The sequence below is a fragment of the Fukomys damarensis genome, unplaced genomic scaffold (assembly GCF_012274545.1).
Source record: "Fukomys damarensis isolate Sample0158 unplaced genomic scaffold, DMR_v1.0_HiC HiC_scaffold_36, whole genome shotgun sequence".
NCBI classification, from domain to species: domain Eukaryota; kingdom Metazoa; phylum Chordata; class Mammalia; order Rodentia; family Bathyergidae; genus Fukomys; species Fukomys damarensis.
Window position 1 is genome coordinate 12,272,147 of NW_022900948.1, and position 15,283 is coordinate 12,287,429.

The following is a 15,283-nucleotide window of genomic DNA, read 5'->3' on the forward strand; positions in this document are numbered from 1 at the left end:
TTTTGTTGAACCTACTGTGATTTAATGCTTTTTTTTTTTTTTTTTTTTTTTTAATCAGGGATCAAACTCAGGACCTTGGGCTTGAGAGGCAGGTGGCAACACCACTGAGCTAAATCCCTAGCTCTTAAACACATTTTTAAAATTTTTTTTTTTTTTTTTTTTTTAATCAGGGATCAAACTCAGGACCTTGGGCTTGAGAGGCAGGTGGCAACACCACTGAGCTAAATCCCTAGCTCTTAAACACATTTTTAAAAGGAGAAAGGTACATCTCCACCAAAACCTATTTTCACATTTCATTCAGTCCCACTGATGGGTCAGTATTTTTGTAAGGGGCACTGAGCAACTCTTCAGCCTAACATTTCACATGGCTGTCCATCCCAGTCTCCTGACAATGGGGCAAGAACCTATCCCCAGATCCCTTAAGCATCTTCTAGGTAGCTTCAAGGGAAATAAAGGTACCATCTTTGGGACCTGGAATGAATCACACCCAACTTGGATGAGGCCAGGTGAACAAAAGTTTTTGACTCAGGAGAAAAAAATGCAAAAGTTTTCTGAGAGTTCACTCTGTTGGTGGGTGACTCTGGTGTCAGCAAGTGCCTGACCACATGACCCTCAACGACACTGATGACCTCATTGTTTTGCTTTCTTCGTGCCTCTTTTCCAAATCCCACTCACCTGGTCTTCTCTCTACCTTCCTGTTGGCTCCTTTTCTCTTTTTGTGGTTCATTTCTCTCGAACAACACCTTATATGCGGATCATCTTCCGGGCTCAATTCTGGCTCCTCTCCTCACCCCAAAAATCTCTCCTTTGGACATCTCACCCCCTCTCATGGCCTTTGCTGACAACCCTCCAAATTTCCATCTCCAGCACAGACAAGGTCCCCTTGACCCCAGACCCTTGGATTCAATGACTGTCAGCTACCAACTCCTGGTTGTCTCCTGAGTACCACCATCCTACGTGTCTGTAGCAGATGTCTGTGGAGCCACCGTATCCCTCACCCACACCACTTCTCACTGCCAACTTCTGCAGTTATTTGCCTAAGAGCTTTCTCTGGCCACCAAGGCCTGTTTTTGCCTGCTGGGGCATCAAACCAAAAATGCTGAGGAATTAAGGCACTCCCCACCCATCCACCCACACACAGCCTGAGAATCCTTCTAGTGATGATGGCAGGAGTGTATAAACATCCCAGCTCCCTCACCCTGCAGGCAGGACTCTGAGGTGTGTGTTCTGCATCCACATCCAGGGATCCCCCAGCGATGGGTCCAGTCACCAAGAGGTGATCTTTGATAACTCACTCTTTACCACTAACTTAGCTTACTTCTACTGTGTCATTTTCCCATTTTTATGGTGTTTCCATCACCTCCCAAATAAACTACCTGCCTATGAATCCTCAGCTAAGAATTTGATTGTAGGGAAACCTAAACCCAGACACTGTTCAAGCAGAATACACTTCCTCCTCCCAGCTGCAGTGACTGTACTTCCAGCTGCCTCCCACTCTCTACTCTCCTGTTCTTGCCACCTCCAACCAATTAGCAATTCCTGGGAGGGGGGTATAACTCAGGAGTAAGCATTTGACTGCAATTCCTGGAGCCCCAGCCCCGCCTCAACTTCCCTAATTCTGTCCCCTGGGGCCAGGTCCTCATCTTCTCTCCTGTATCTAGCAAACTTCCTTCCTCCTACTCTGGCTTTTCCCCATCCAACTTGCCTCTCTTTACTTTACTGCAGTGAGAGAGCTTTTAAGAACCTCTTTCACACTATATCACTCCCAGCTTCCAGGATAATGATTTGCCCCATTCCCCCATTTACACCAGCCAGTCCCAGCTTCTGAGGCCTGCAAGTCACAGTCAGCTCCATGCCACCAATGATGTTTCAATGTATCTTTTGAACAGTTCAATGTATCTTCTGGGTCTCCATGTGCCTCCTACTCCAAGAAGTAGTGGCTCTCATCTCTACTGGGTGGCTCTTAGCTAGACCTGCACAGCCCTTTATCCCCTTCCCTCCCTCAGACCTCTGGCCAGACCTCTGAGGGCAGACACAGTGAAGCTACTTGAGCTCAGAACTATGAATCTAGGATCCCTTCTCACTCGGGTCCCAAATGGACCATGCCTTGCTGGCTCTCCTCTGCCTATTCTGATTCAGGGGATAGGGTTTCAGTACATCAAAGACCGTTTTAGAGGTAGGATACATGGATGTAACGTCCAAGAGTCTGGACTCATGGGGCAAGACTGGGCTCAGAGGTCAGAAGAAAGGTTAGGGTAGGACCAGAAGGCAAGGGTCAGGCTACAGCCCTCCCCCTCCCTGCCCCCCTCCCATGGGAAGAGGACTTGGTCTGAAGTCTGGGCCTGAAGGAAGGTGTGAGGTCAGATAAGGGACTGGGGACAACACTTACAGCCCACATGTAGCAGGACTTGGTGGTGCAGATGCCAGGAGTCACGGTGGAAGCAGGCATAGAGGCCACTGTGGCCCAGTTCCAGGCCATGAAGCACCAGCTGAGAGCCATTGAGAAGGTCAGGGGCCAGGTCTGTCCCATTCACCCGCCACGTCACAGCTGCATCCCAGTTTGCTGTCCCACATGGCAGTGTCACGTCTGAGCCCAGGCGCTCATACTGCACGTGGGGTGCCTCTGTGGGGGTAGAGAGGACACAGCAAAATTCACAGGTCACAGCCCTGCCTAGCACCACTGGGGGAGTGTGCACAGATGAGACCCTGTGAAGGCATACAAGTGGGGCCAAGGAGAAGCACTGTGACCATGAGACTGTCTTAGGGAGAAGAGGCACGTGCAACTTCTGTTTTGCAGGCATGTGAGTGCTTCTGTTTGTATTTGTGTGCGTGTAAGGAGTGTGCATATTTGCACATGTGTTTGTGAATGTGTGAGAGAAAGAAAGAGTGTGATTATTGAGTTTGCATAGTGCTGTGAAGGGTCAATTTGCAGTGAAAATCCTGTTCACCTCCAGTTCCTGGGGCATTTATAAAGTTTCCCTGAGCCATCATAATCCTAACTTCTTGCCACCTGCAAATCTAGCCCATCACTGACACCTGTCACCCAACCAACCTGGTGCTGAGAGGTCCCATTCCTGGATTCCAATCTCTACCCCTTATTATCTCTTTCTCTCCCTCATCCTTGTCTTTCTGTCCTGTCTCTATCTCTCTACATCTCTCTTTCTCCCTCTCTCCCTCTCCCTAACTCTATTGCCCTCCACAGCCCTTCCCCCCCCAGCCATCCAGGGCTTAGCAGCAGAAGTGAGAAGGGCACACCGTGCAGTGAACCCTGGGGAACTCCTCACAGCTGTCAATTTCGTGAGGTGGGAACTGCGAAGTGTGGGGCGGGTAGGCTGGGACTGCGTGAGTACTCTGGCCATTCCTTTCCTGCCCCCAGGAGGGGTCTGTCAGAACCAAAAGCAAACCCCAGTCCTGGCCTTAGCAACCCAGGTATGATGGGCTGAGCCCAGGAGACTGGAGATGGAAGGGAGGAAGGGAGCACCTGCCTAGAGGCAGCGCCAGGTGGGGAAGGCAGCAAGCAGGACAGTCGGAGGCAGATCCACAGTTAGCAGCAGCAGAGAGGCAGGCATGCAAAGCCAGTGAGATAGGAATCTTAGGACACACCCCCAACCCAGCTTCTCATCCTACCCCCTGAGCCTGGAAGGACAGATGCTTCCCTCTTCCCAGCCAGATCTGTGAAGGGAGGGTGGGAGAGAAGGGAGGGGTGAAGGGGCAAGGGGGGCTGCAGGGTCCCTCGTTAACACTCTTCACATCTCCCCTCCAGAGAGCCACCCTGCTGAGTTGGGGGATTTTCAGAGGCAATTCCTGTTAACGAGCCAATTAAATTGGGCCAGTGGCCTCTTAATTAGACTTGTTAACACCACCAGGACTGGGGGGGCAAGGATCCCCCTGGGCCTGCCAGCCACCTCTCCCCTTACAGCAGCCCCCTCCTCAGTATTGTTTTTCTCTATGCTGGAACATTTGTCCCTGTTTGCTGCCCCTGTTGTCCTCCTGTTCCAGGGTCTCTCTGTGTCTCTCTCCCTCACTGCCTGCCTTGCCCCTCTCTGAGCCTCTCTGTCCCTGTCAGAGGAGAGGGAAGCAGGAAACCCAGCCAGCCCTGACCACTCGTCTGTGGGGCCTGGGACCAGCCAAACAGAGGATGAACAGGCGGAAGGGCGGTGGCTGGAGGCCTTGGAGGCCACAGCTGTGAGGCTGGACTAGAGACTGAACAGAGGCCTCCCCCTGACCAGAGGCCCAGTGTCCAAGACTCAGGCCATCGACCCCCCCAGTCCACCAGCTCTGGCCACTGAACCCCCCCCAGCCTTCCTTCCAAAAACCTGGAGCGTCCAGGAAACATGCCAAGCCCCTCTCTCTGAACACCACCCCCCAAGAGCAACTCTGCATCCAGCTGCCTGAGGAAGAGGTTGCAAACTGACTGTTGGGGAGGGGGGCGTGGCCACCATGGTCCCAATGGCCACACATTCAGGATGACCCAGAGCAACTCAGAATTAACATAGAGCTAGTCAGTATGGCCTTTAGTGCTGGGAGGCAGGTACACAAGGCCACAAGGTGAGGAAACAACAACTCAACAATACAAAAAAATATAATGGCAGTGGGGTCAAACACTTCCCTACCACACCTTGTCCCCTCACAAAAGAAACAGGAACACAACCAGACAACAGTGACAAAAGGATGGAAGAGCAGGGGAGGAATAAAAAATGACAACACAATGACAGAAGACAGCTATAAGACACAACACAGAGGTGGGGGAGCAATGTGACACGATCACCGCAGTGTCACCATTGCTACAATAACACAACAATTACAATACACACAACCAGGCAACAGCTCCAAAGATGGCAATAATTTAATCCTTTGTCTCTGGACAGCTCTCCTCCCACCCTGTGGGTGCCCCTACTGATGTGCTGTCCATTTCAGAAATTAAATCAAGCAGCAGGGGGAGGATGGGGTTCTTGGCCCTGACTCGGTGACAAATGCTCCAAAGGAATCAGCTGTGAAAAGGTTGTTAGAAGCCAGGATGAGAGACAGAGACAGGATGAGGTCATGGACGTGGAGAACACAGGGGGACAGAGCTGACAGCTCCCTCACACCTGCACACACAGGCTCACATGGGGACCACATGCCGGAAACAGTCCCCCCGGGCGTCCTAAGCAACTTCATATCATTACACAGGATGAGGACGGTCACCCACAAAGAAGGAGCGCATACAGTTATCCACAGCAAAGTCATCCACAGGGTTGTAGTCACACATGGGTTGTCACACAGACACTGTCCCACTTCAGGAATGGTAACACCTGATACAAGATCATAGCATGTACACCAAGGGCACTGTCACCCACAGGCACAGTTACACACAAAGGTAGCATTCTCTCACACACGGAGACAACAGGAATATAAACAAAAAGAAACAGATTACTACTGTATATGTGATATAGTCTCAAACACAAGAATATAGGTCCTAAAAGGGCCCAGTCACACAGACAATGTCACATACAGGGTACCACCCACAAGGATAGAGCCATACACAGAAACCCACTCAAGCAGGGACATACAGTCACCTACACAAGAACAGTCTCACATAGTCTCAGAGATTGGCCACATGCCAAGGCCTTGGTCATGTGCAGCCATCTTTATATACACCCCTTTGCATGCAGTAGAAACCTCTGGCAGGCCCTGCAAAGGTGCTGTGGACAGGCTCTCTCTGTCCCTCTGTGTTGGTCTCACAGGAAGCATCCACAGAATCCTAAATCCATTACTGTCCTGAGCCTGGAAGGTGGCAGGCTCAGCCATCAGTTCTGCTCCATGCCTGGGCTCTGGAGATGCTCCTAACCCCTGTTTCTGTCCAAACCAGCCAAAGTGGAGTGAGGACAGGACCTAACCAGTGGGGGAGGTTAAGGATCCTCATTCAATACAGGTTTCAAGATCAGAACTTGCATCTGAGGTGCTGCCTCAAAGGCAGGAGAAGGACTGATAGCAAAATAGAGGGGCATTTATTCCCCCAGCAGGGGTACAGCTCTTTGTTCTATGGGCTGTGGGAAGGACTCAGCCTTCACTAGACAAACAGGTGGGGGGAGGGAGGGAGGCTGCCAACAGCCCAGTCCCTGAGCAGTCCCTGCCCACTCGATATTCCAGCTGACTGACTGGTCCCCTTCCTCAGTGCACCAGACTCTCCTACCTGTCCCCCACTTCCTTCTAGGATAAAGCTGAGGGTAGACAGTGACTAGCAGTCTTTCCTACTGTCTCCTATCAGTGCCCCCAACTGCACCCCAACAACTCTACTGAAGGAGATTCCCCTTTTACCCAAATACTGCACAGGTATCCAGCTCCTAGCCCCACTCCCAGTTATCCTTCCATCTCTCTACCCTGTATTCTCCTTAATGGGAAGAACGATAGATCTTTCAAGCCAGAGACACAATCAACATGTGACCACCCAGGTGTGACTCTGAAGGTCTGTGCCTGTGAGACATCAGGGGTCACCCTACTACCAGTATCATTTGACTACATGTCCCTCAGGGTGCTCGTGTGCAAAAATGCCAGGATGTGCCTGTGTGACTCCTGGGTAGTGTTAGTATGCAGCTGTGCCAGTGAGGATTCATGTGCAGCTCTGGGTGGGGGAGGTTAGCAGGCAGCTCCCCCCAAAACTCACCCTGTGGACTGTGTCTCTGGGTATAGACAACTGCAGCAGCAGCGGCAAGCACAGCACAGCAGGCCCACGGGACAGGAGCAGCCATCTGTTGGAAGAAACAAGTGGAGGGGCAGCATCAGCGCAGACAGGAACCTCCTAGGGACCCCCTGTTCTCAGGCAAGACTGGGAAATCCCAGGGCCAGCATACCTTGAACCCAAATGCCCTTCTTAATGGGGCTCAGGATCCTCTTTCAAGCAATAGAAAGCAACATTACTGGCATCTATAGGCAAAGATTTTTTACAATTGTAGAAGGCAACCTACAGTGGTTTGCTGTTCGATAAGACTGCTGGCTGCAGAATGTAGTCAACTGTGGATGAGTTATAGAACATTGGTAATGCCAGGGCTATTTTTCTAAAAAGAAATTTATAACTTTACTGAGGTTGGCTAATTAGCTATAAACATCACAAACTGAGAGGGTAATGTTTTAACTTAATTGGAGGTCTGTACTTCTCCAAATTGCCTTGAATGGAAGGCCCCCTGCTATGCTCCTGGGGAGAAAGCTTGAGTCCTAAATGCTCAGGAGCCCCTTGGATCTGATGTTGATTCCCACTCTGCTATGAGCCTAGTCTCTGGGCTCTGGGAAACTCAGAGTGGCAGGGTATCAGGCCAGTGGTACATGAACCCAGTCAGACCGGGTTGTGCTTTATTTTATACCAGTGATCAAGGGAAAACAAGGAAATGTTTACAAGCAAGTCTTTTCAGGGACTGCAGGCCATCTTTACTTCAGCCATGTGCCCACTGGGACATGGGACACCCAGCCCAGCATGTACCCATGTAGGCTACAAAGTACACTCAGGACATGTCCCCAGAAGCCAGGCAGGGTCCAATACCCTCACGTGGTGTTTGCTCCCACTCCCAACTCCAGCACACACTCACACCTAGGGTACAGAAATAACTATTTCCTGCAGAACAGACCCCAAATATGACAACCTTCTCTCCTGTCTGAGGAGGGAGAGGAACAGTTAACCAGGAGAAAGATACTGAGGAATATTACCACTCAACCAGGGGAACCTTCAGAGATATAGACAGTGTCACAGCAAAGATGCTAGCCAGAGACACTGCCCAAACAACCACAGAGAACTCCAAAAATTAGCTCCATACATAGGGAGAGTATACTAGAGACTCAGAGAGACCATCAGACAAAGGTGGATACAACCAGATAATCAGCCAGAGAAATGCTAAGAGAATAGCCAATAAAACCAAAAGAGCTGCCACAAACACTAAGACTCAGTCAGACCCATGTATACATACTGCCAGAGGGAGAGCAAGGAGCAGAGGCAGAGAACCCACCAGCAACACAGCCAGAGAGTTAGAGACACTGTCACAATCAGTGCCAGGAAAGCTGTATGACACATGGGCACATAAATATCAAAGAAACTGATAGACACAAACAGGCATACACCCAGACAAACAGCCGGATAAAGAGCCAGACTCACAGCCAGATGCCAGTCAGGAAGAATCCACACCACTAAAAACACTGCCAGGGACACCGTCAGACACACAATCAGACACTTCGCCAGAGACACTGTTAAAAATACTGCCAGAGAAACAGCCAGACACAAATCTAGGGAAACTGACGAGAGACATACTGCCAGATACACTCAGAGAAAGTGCCAGAAACAGCTAGAAATAGTGCAGGCATGGCTATAGCAGAGGGGAGACAATGATGGGTATCAGTCTGTAGCAGTGGAGGTGGGAGTGGATGGAGAGAATCTGACTTCCTGGAGCTCCTTTATGGGAGAGGGCTCCTGCCTACCCTTTGCTGCTCTGCGCTTTCCCCAGGAAAGTTCCCTTCTTTTAATGTTTGTCCGCTTGGCCACAGCCATAGCTACAGGTCCTCTGATTGCCCATCCCTGGTCTGCCCCTTCCTGGTACCACCCTTTCCACAGTTAGAACTCCTGGGGCCTTAGCCACCACTTGGCCTGGCTCCTTTTGAGCCTCAGCCATTCCCCATCTTCAGCTACTCCTCAGGCTTAGGAAGTTATGACAAAGACTAGAGTCACACAGCCAGTAAACTAGGCAACAAACCCAGGAATGTCTAAATTCAAGCCTGATACTGGAAAAAAAAGAGAAGGAGGCTGGAGGCCTACCTGGTTCCCCACCTCAGCCCTTGCTGGTGGCCCTCAGACCTTCCCCCTCCATCTCTGCCATCTGTCGATGCCTTTCTCCTCGCAGCCAGGAAGATCTTCCACCTCAGTGCCAGGTCCCCTGCCCACCACATGGGAGCAGAAATCAGGGCAAGGGCAGGGAGATAAGCAAGCGGAGTGGACTGAGGTTAGATCACAGGATGGGAGTGTCAGAGGGAGAAGGGCAAGGATGATCTCTGCTCCCAGCTCCTTCTGGGTCCCAGTCAGGTAGGAGGGGGAGACGTCCAGGCACGCATACAAGCACATACCCCCAAGAGTGCGTGCACACACACACACACACACACACACACAAATGCTCAGGCCCCCACAGGGGGAGGGGTGGCTTCTTCATCAAAGTCGCCTCCATCAGCCCGATGAGTTACTGTAAGGGCCGGGCCCTGGGCCAACGGGGCTGCAGCCACGGGAGACAGGCGCTGCTGAGAGCGAGCTAGCACTGCAGAGAGTGGGGGTGGGGTACCAAGACAGACACTGCAGGGTTGAGACACCCAGAGAAAGGAAAGACCTAGGGAAGAGAAGCGGAGAGGCAGGAAAAGAGGCACAGTGCTGAGTGGAGACCCAGAGGGACAAAAGACAGAAATAGAAATGGAAGGGACACAGGGAAGAAGAGAGGGGTCACCGGAGATGTCCAAGGTAGAAGCGGAGACATATCCAAAGCGCCTCTGTGCCCACTCCTAGAGCACACTGGGGAGTCTGCCCAACTCTTCTAGTGGGAGGGAGGAGGGTGTCAGTGCAGCAGCAAGAACTGGTGCCAGGCAAGACAGCAGGACCCTCTTGGGGCTGGGGGAATTCCCAGTGGAGAACTAAGAGTCCAGCCCCCAGGGCACAAGAGTGAACTGAAGCCAGGGATTTAGCTCAGTGGCGGTATGACTGCCTCACAAGCACAAGGTCCTGAGTGCAATCCCCATTACCAAAAACAAAAACAAAAAGTGAACTGAAATCTACCCCTGCCCCTGCCTCTGCCAATCCCCAGGCCACTTCCCCCTTTCATTTCCTGAGAGTCCCAGCTGGTCCCAGTCCCCATGTGGGGCAGCTAAGGCTGGAGGCCACTGCCCTGCCTTGGCTCACTTCAGGTTCCCATCCCAGAGCAAAGCACATCTTTCCCAGGAATTTTCCAAGCCCACATCCCATGACTCTGGGATAGATCTAGATGATAAATGTCAGAGAGCCCCAGAAAGGGCATGCAAACTGCCCCAGATTCCCTAAAAGCCCCTTGAAGAGGTAAGCCCCAGAAAGAGGAGAGAACAGAGCACCTCACTAGCAAGAAAGGAGCCCAGTGCCCAGGAGCACAAGGTTCCAAGCACCTGTCCCAACATGAGACCCCAGTGTTTCATTACACATACACACACCTGTACACACACAGATGACATATAAGCAAATCCTGGAGCCCCAATTTATTGCAATTGTCCCACTATGACACAAACACACCATTACACAGTAACAATAACACCCAGTGAAAATGATACAACAGGTCTGCTGACACTGACATGCTACAAGTCAATAGTCACCATGATATCAATGAGGTAGTAAATGAAAGTTACATACAGTGACACAAACAGCAAAGCAATGACACCTGTTGAGACTCACGGTCACAGTGATGGTAACTTCAGAATCAAAGATGTAATGAGATTGGCAGTCACGTACAGAACACTAATGGTGACATTAACACAGTGACAGGGATGTTGATAAGCCTCAGTGACAAACAAAATGACAACAGTCTACAGTAATACTGGCACCCATGGAGGATGTCAGTCACCATCAGTAACAGGTACAGCAACAAGCTCCAGATGAGGGACCTAAATTATCCAGTTTTGGAGTCTAACTCAGGATCCAGGACCTAAGACCTCACTTACTAGCCCCACTAGTGTTCCATTTACCCTCTGTCCTCATCTCGCCCCCTGCTCAGCTGAAGGCAGAGCCTGCAGCATGGGCTGTGAGTTCTGGAAAGCCTCTATCCCTGCAGAACCATGACCAGTACTGTGGGTTACCCAAGGCCAACCCTGGAAAATTCCTGCCACAACCAGGTTGGGGTTGGGGGTTAACGGTCTCAGCTCCAATTGTGTTTGAGTGTTACCAGCAATAATGTATTCTGGGATCTGGAGGGGAGGCTGGCATGACGGTCAGATAGGCTCAATCTGATTTAGACAATGAATGAGCAGAGAGGCCTCACACGGTGACCTCAAAGCAAGATTAGAGGTCCATCTCCAAGGAGAACTGAGATCTGAAGGTCACCAGCCAGGATCACCCCCCGGCACACCAGCAGTGTGGTCAAGAACATTCACCTAATGGAGGGTGTCTCACCCAGCACAGGGCTAGAGTGACATCACAACTTCCAGTTCCCCCTCAGCAACACTAGACTTCTGAATCCTACAGAGTGAGGTGGAAAGGGCACCATTTTCCCTTCTCCTCACAGCAACCTGTAGCACCCATCACTGATTTAAATGCCCAGGGAACTCTGCAGGCCTCAGACCTGCAGAAGAATTAGGCTGGAGGGAGGAAGAGAAGATACCTATACTGTACTTGGAGGGGGAGAAAGAAACCAAGGGGGATGGCAGGAAGATGGGGGCAATGACAGGATAGCCTGGAAGGAACAGCACTGGCCTGGCTGAGGAGAATCCTGGAAGAGACAGTCAGGGTGGCTGGGAAGCTCCAGGAGGGGGAGGAGGGGCCGAGGCCAGGAGGCCCCCAGATCCCACCAGGCCTAGGCAGCCTGGACAGCGTGGGCGGTGGGGGCGGAGGCAGAGGCCTGAGCCATCCAGAGGCTGGAGGGAGGCCTGGCCCCTGGCAACTGGCCCAGCAGGCCCCCCACCAAGGAGGGGGCCAGCCTGGGTCAGGGGCCAGCTCCTGTGCTGAGGCTGGGCTGGCCATGGGTAGGCTCCCACTCCCTGTAGGGTCTTAGAGCCCTCCTGTCTCTCTGAATCTCTTGTCTCAGGCTCTTTCTTTTTTCCTCCCCTCTCCAGAATCCAGACCTGTTCCTCCTCTCAGCTCTTGGTGCCCCAAGTGACATAGGACCCAGAAGCGTACTGGGGTTATGCAATCCTTTCCTCCTCCTGGGCTACCTCATCCCTACCCTCTCCAAGGGCAAAAGTCAGGTTCTCAGGGGGAAAGGACCCCACAAAAGCATAGCCCTCCTCCTACCTCTTAGAAGGGGACAGGATAAGCTGAGCACCAATGGGAGGGGGGCCAAAAGGGAGGCAGGGGGAGCAGTCCCCCCTGCTCCAGCCGCTGGCTGAGGTTGTGGAAAAGGAGGCGGCCCAATGTGAGTGAGTTGGGGAGGGTGGGTATCCGCACCTGCTGTTGTGACCTCCACAGCCGGAGATGGGGGCCTGGGGGGGGACAAGATTCCGATGGATTTTGGCAGCGGCCTGGACTCTGAGTGCTCAAACCCCCCACCCCCAGCCTCTTGCACCGTGGGGACCCTGAGATCAGCATGTGCGTGCCCTGCTGCACGTGTGTGCTGGCGTGTTGTGGGAGCCTGGAGCCCTCCCATGATGGGCCTGGCTGGGCAGCTGGAGAGGTGTCCTGGGAAGATGGGAATCTGTCCCACCAGCCTGTACCCACATGTGAAAGTCCACTGGGGGCCCTGCAAGCTGTGAGGACCCAGGCATGGGATTGTATACACACATGCACATAAGCCTCTGCTCAAGCAGCCCTCTAGATGCAGAAGGCCTGGGCTTTCTTCCTCAGAAGTCATCTGGTCCAGCTTCCTGCCTCTTGAATGGGGAACGGGAAGGGGCAGATAAATTCATATCCTCCCTTTGGGCCCATGGGTCCTGGACTGTTTCACAGAACCTGAGGTACTGGTGCCAAATACTCTATCCCTCAACCCCAGTCCAGAATCTCTTCTGGATTCTAGAAGAATCAGGAGGATCCCTTCTCCCAGAAAAGGCCCTCACAGTCTGGTTAAGTATAAGGGGAGAGGGCTGCTGCTCCTCTTGGAGGAACAGAATGCTACAGCAAGAGGATGGACAGCTGAAAGGACTCCATGAGAGGCAGGGCTGGGCAGACCAACAGGGATGAATGGAACTTCCCTCATAGAGGGGCAGGAGATGGTCCACAGCAGGTGTGGGGTGGGCAGGAAGGAGGCTGCAAGGAAGAGCCCTCCTTGGAGACAGAGTGGACAGGATGGCTTTCTACACTTGGAGTGTGATTCGAAGATCTACTTGCCTCAGCATCTCCTACCATACCCCATCCCTGGCCCCATCACTGCTATGGTAGACACACCCTTAAAAACACAGAGGCCCATGCATGCAAGCCTACACACACACACACACACACACACACACACACACACAGGGTGGGGGCTGCAGTGTATGTGAAGCATGGGTTTGTAACAAAAAGAACTAAAGAGGGTCTTTCTGTTAGAATCAGAGTTGAGTTGAGGGGACAGAAGCTTGGACTGTCTCTGTGGAACAGTGTTCTGTTCTCTCTAACTCCCTAACATGCATATGCACTATGCATGCGGCTTCTGAGGAACCTTCTGGTCTGCTAGGCAAGAGCAAGCCATCCTTCCTCCCCCTTCCTTCCCTCCTGCACAGTGGGGAAGCCAGAGCAATCTGTTCCTGATGGGTAAACACAGGCACAAGTATGCACATACACATGCTCACACACACACCAGAGATTGAGGGTCACACAGGATGCAGTGCTCACTTCACCCTAAGATGGAGCACACATTTAACTTCTTGCTGCTACCCTGTGGGGCTCTCCACGGCCCCCCACCTCCATATATACACAGCCAGAGCTCGACAGACACACCCAGGCCGCCTCTCATTCGCTGGCATTCAGAGTCTACCATCACAGTCACACATCACACATCACAACCTCCCACATGGACACCCACTGTCAGCCTCGCACACGCTGGTGTGTGTGCACACACATTACAGTCACAGTCACACACAGACTCCCTCACACAAAACAGTCATGGTCTCACATATGGATACTATCACACACAGCACAGTGTACCATGCATTTAGACATCACTGTACACCTCCAGAAGCTCAGGACCCCCCCCCATTTTCCCTCAATCTCTCACACCCCCACACCACAATGGGAAATCACGAATACACAAAACAGTCATGCCACGCGGGGACCTCAAGTTGCCTGGCTGTGCTTAGAGAAGGGAAATGAGCCAGGTCAGTCTACATCAGGAAGAGAAAGGAAAGGAAACTGTTGCTCTGAAAGGTGAGGAAATAAACAATTACTCCCCAGACAACTCCTTCCTCCTCTAACCCTGCTTTCAACAGCATTAAGGGAATGAAGGGAGATGCAGGCCTGACAGAAGGGGCAAGGAAGCCTCTAGGTGAGCAGGGGTCAGAAAACTCCAGAACCAGCCTACTCCCAGGTCCTTATTCTCCCCTTCTTCTCCAAATTGAAAATAGCAACAGCTCTCAGCCTAGCTATCTGCTGTGCAGTTTTAGGCCTGTTTGAAATTTCTCTGTGCCTATAACTGTTTCTTGGGCACCGGACATCAGGCTTTAAGAGGAAGGGAAGGAGATAAAGCTTTGACTCCAGCCCCCTCCCCCAACATACCCCTGCCAAAATCCTCTTATCACTGTCAGGCCCAAAGAGAGGTAGGAGCAGATACCCAGAAATGGGCAGAGTAGGTGTTCCCCTAACTAACCACTGAGAAGAAGAGTCCTAAATTTCCCTAAGACCCTGAAGCCCCACCCCACCCCATCACAGGAGCTGAGGCTTAGTCGCTGTCCAGGAAGAATGGAATCCAGGCTGTGCTAGCCTGGCCCAACTCAGTAACAGTCAGCAGTGCTGTGGATATCCTTACCATTTGCCAATCTAGGTATAGCTGGGGCTTTGATCTCCCCTCCTAAAATGAGCCTGATATGGCTCCATGGAAACCAGGCAAGGCTGCAAACACCAAACAGCAGGACCTAAGGAAACCAGGCAAGGTTGATACCATAAAGCCAGGTATGGGGATGTGGGGAAAAATAGGCAGCAGAGACAAAAGAAACAAGGTAGTAAGATGTAAGGAAACCAGGTGACAAGGCCCAAAAGGAGGTAGGTTCTGGGAGCCAGATAAAACCAGGCAGTGGAACTGAAGTTAGCTAGAAGGTGTGGAAAAATGAAGCCAGGCTTCAGGGATCAAATGAAACTAGGCAAGAGGCCCACAGGATGTGAGAAAAGAAAGATATCAGGAGCTCATCCCCCTGACTAGATGTCACCCCCACACCCTGGGCCTCTCTCTCAGTAGCCCCCCTCCCACCCAGGCAGTGGTTCCCACCCCCAGGCCGCTGGACACAGCCAGAGCCCCCTCCCCTCTAAGAGGCCTGGTCTGACTGCAGCCAATGGGCCCCGGCCCCATCCCTGGGACCTCAGGAAGTCCCAGTCCCTCCCACCGGCTGCAGAGGCAGGGGGGCTGTGGGGAGAGAAAGAGAAGAGAAGAGAGACAGCTTGGCAGGGGGAGCGCGCCGAGCAGCCGAGCAGCCGCGGGGGGCGGGG

The 15,283-nt window shown here is 52.2% G+C and overlaps 1 protein-coding gene across 3 annotated transcripts in view; it reads right to left on the reverse strand.

The window, feature by feature from the left end:
- The window catches only part of Cntfr (ciliary neurotrophic factor receptor), a 38,889-nt gene that overhangs the window by 11,054 nt on the left and 12,552 nt on the right, over window positions 1-15,283 (reverse strand). For 2 of the 3 annotated variants that reach the window (XM_010619240.3, XM_010619241.3), the window contains exons 3-4: window positions 6,647-6,731; window positions 2,390-2,623 (exon numbers count right to left, since the gene is read on the reverse strand). In XM_010619240.3, coding sequence (XP_010617542.1) covers window positions 2,390-2,623; window positions 6,647-6,731 — 319 coding nt within the window. Of the gene's footprint in view, window positions 1-2,389; window positions 2,624-6,646; window positions 6,732-8,776; window positions 8,865-15,283 lie in introns of those variants that run through there. The other variant, XM_033759143.1, reaches the window with a different exon arrangement.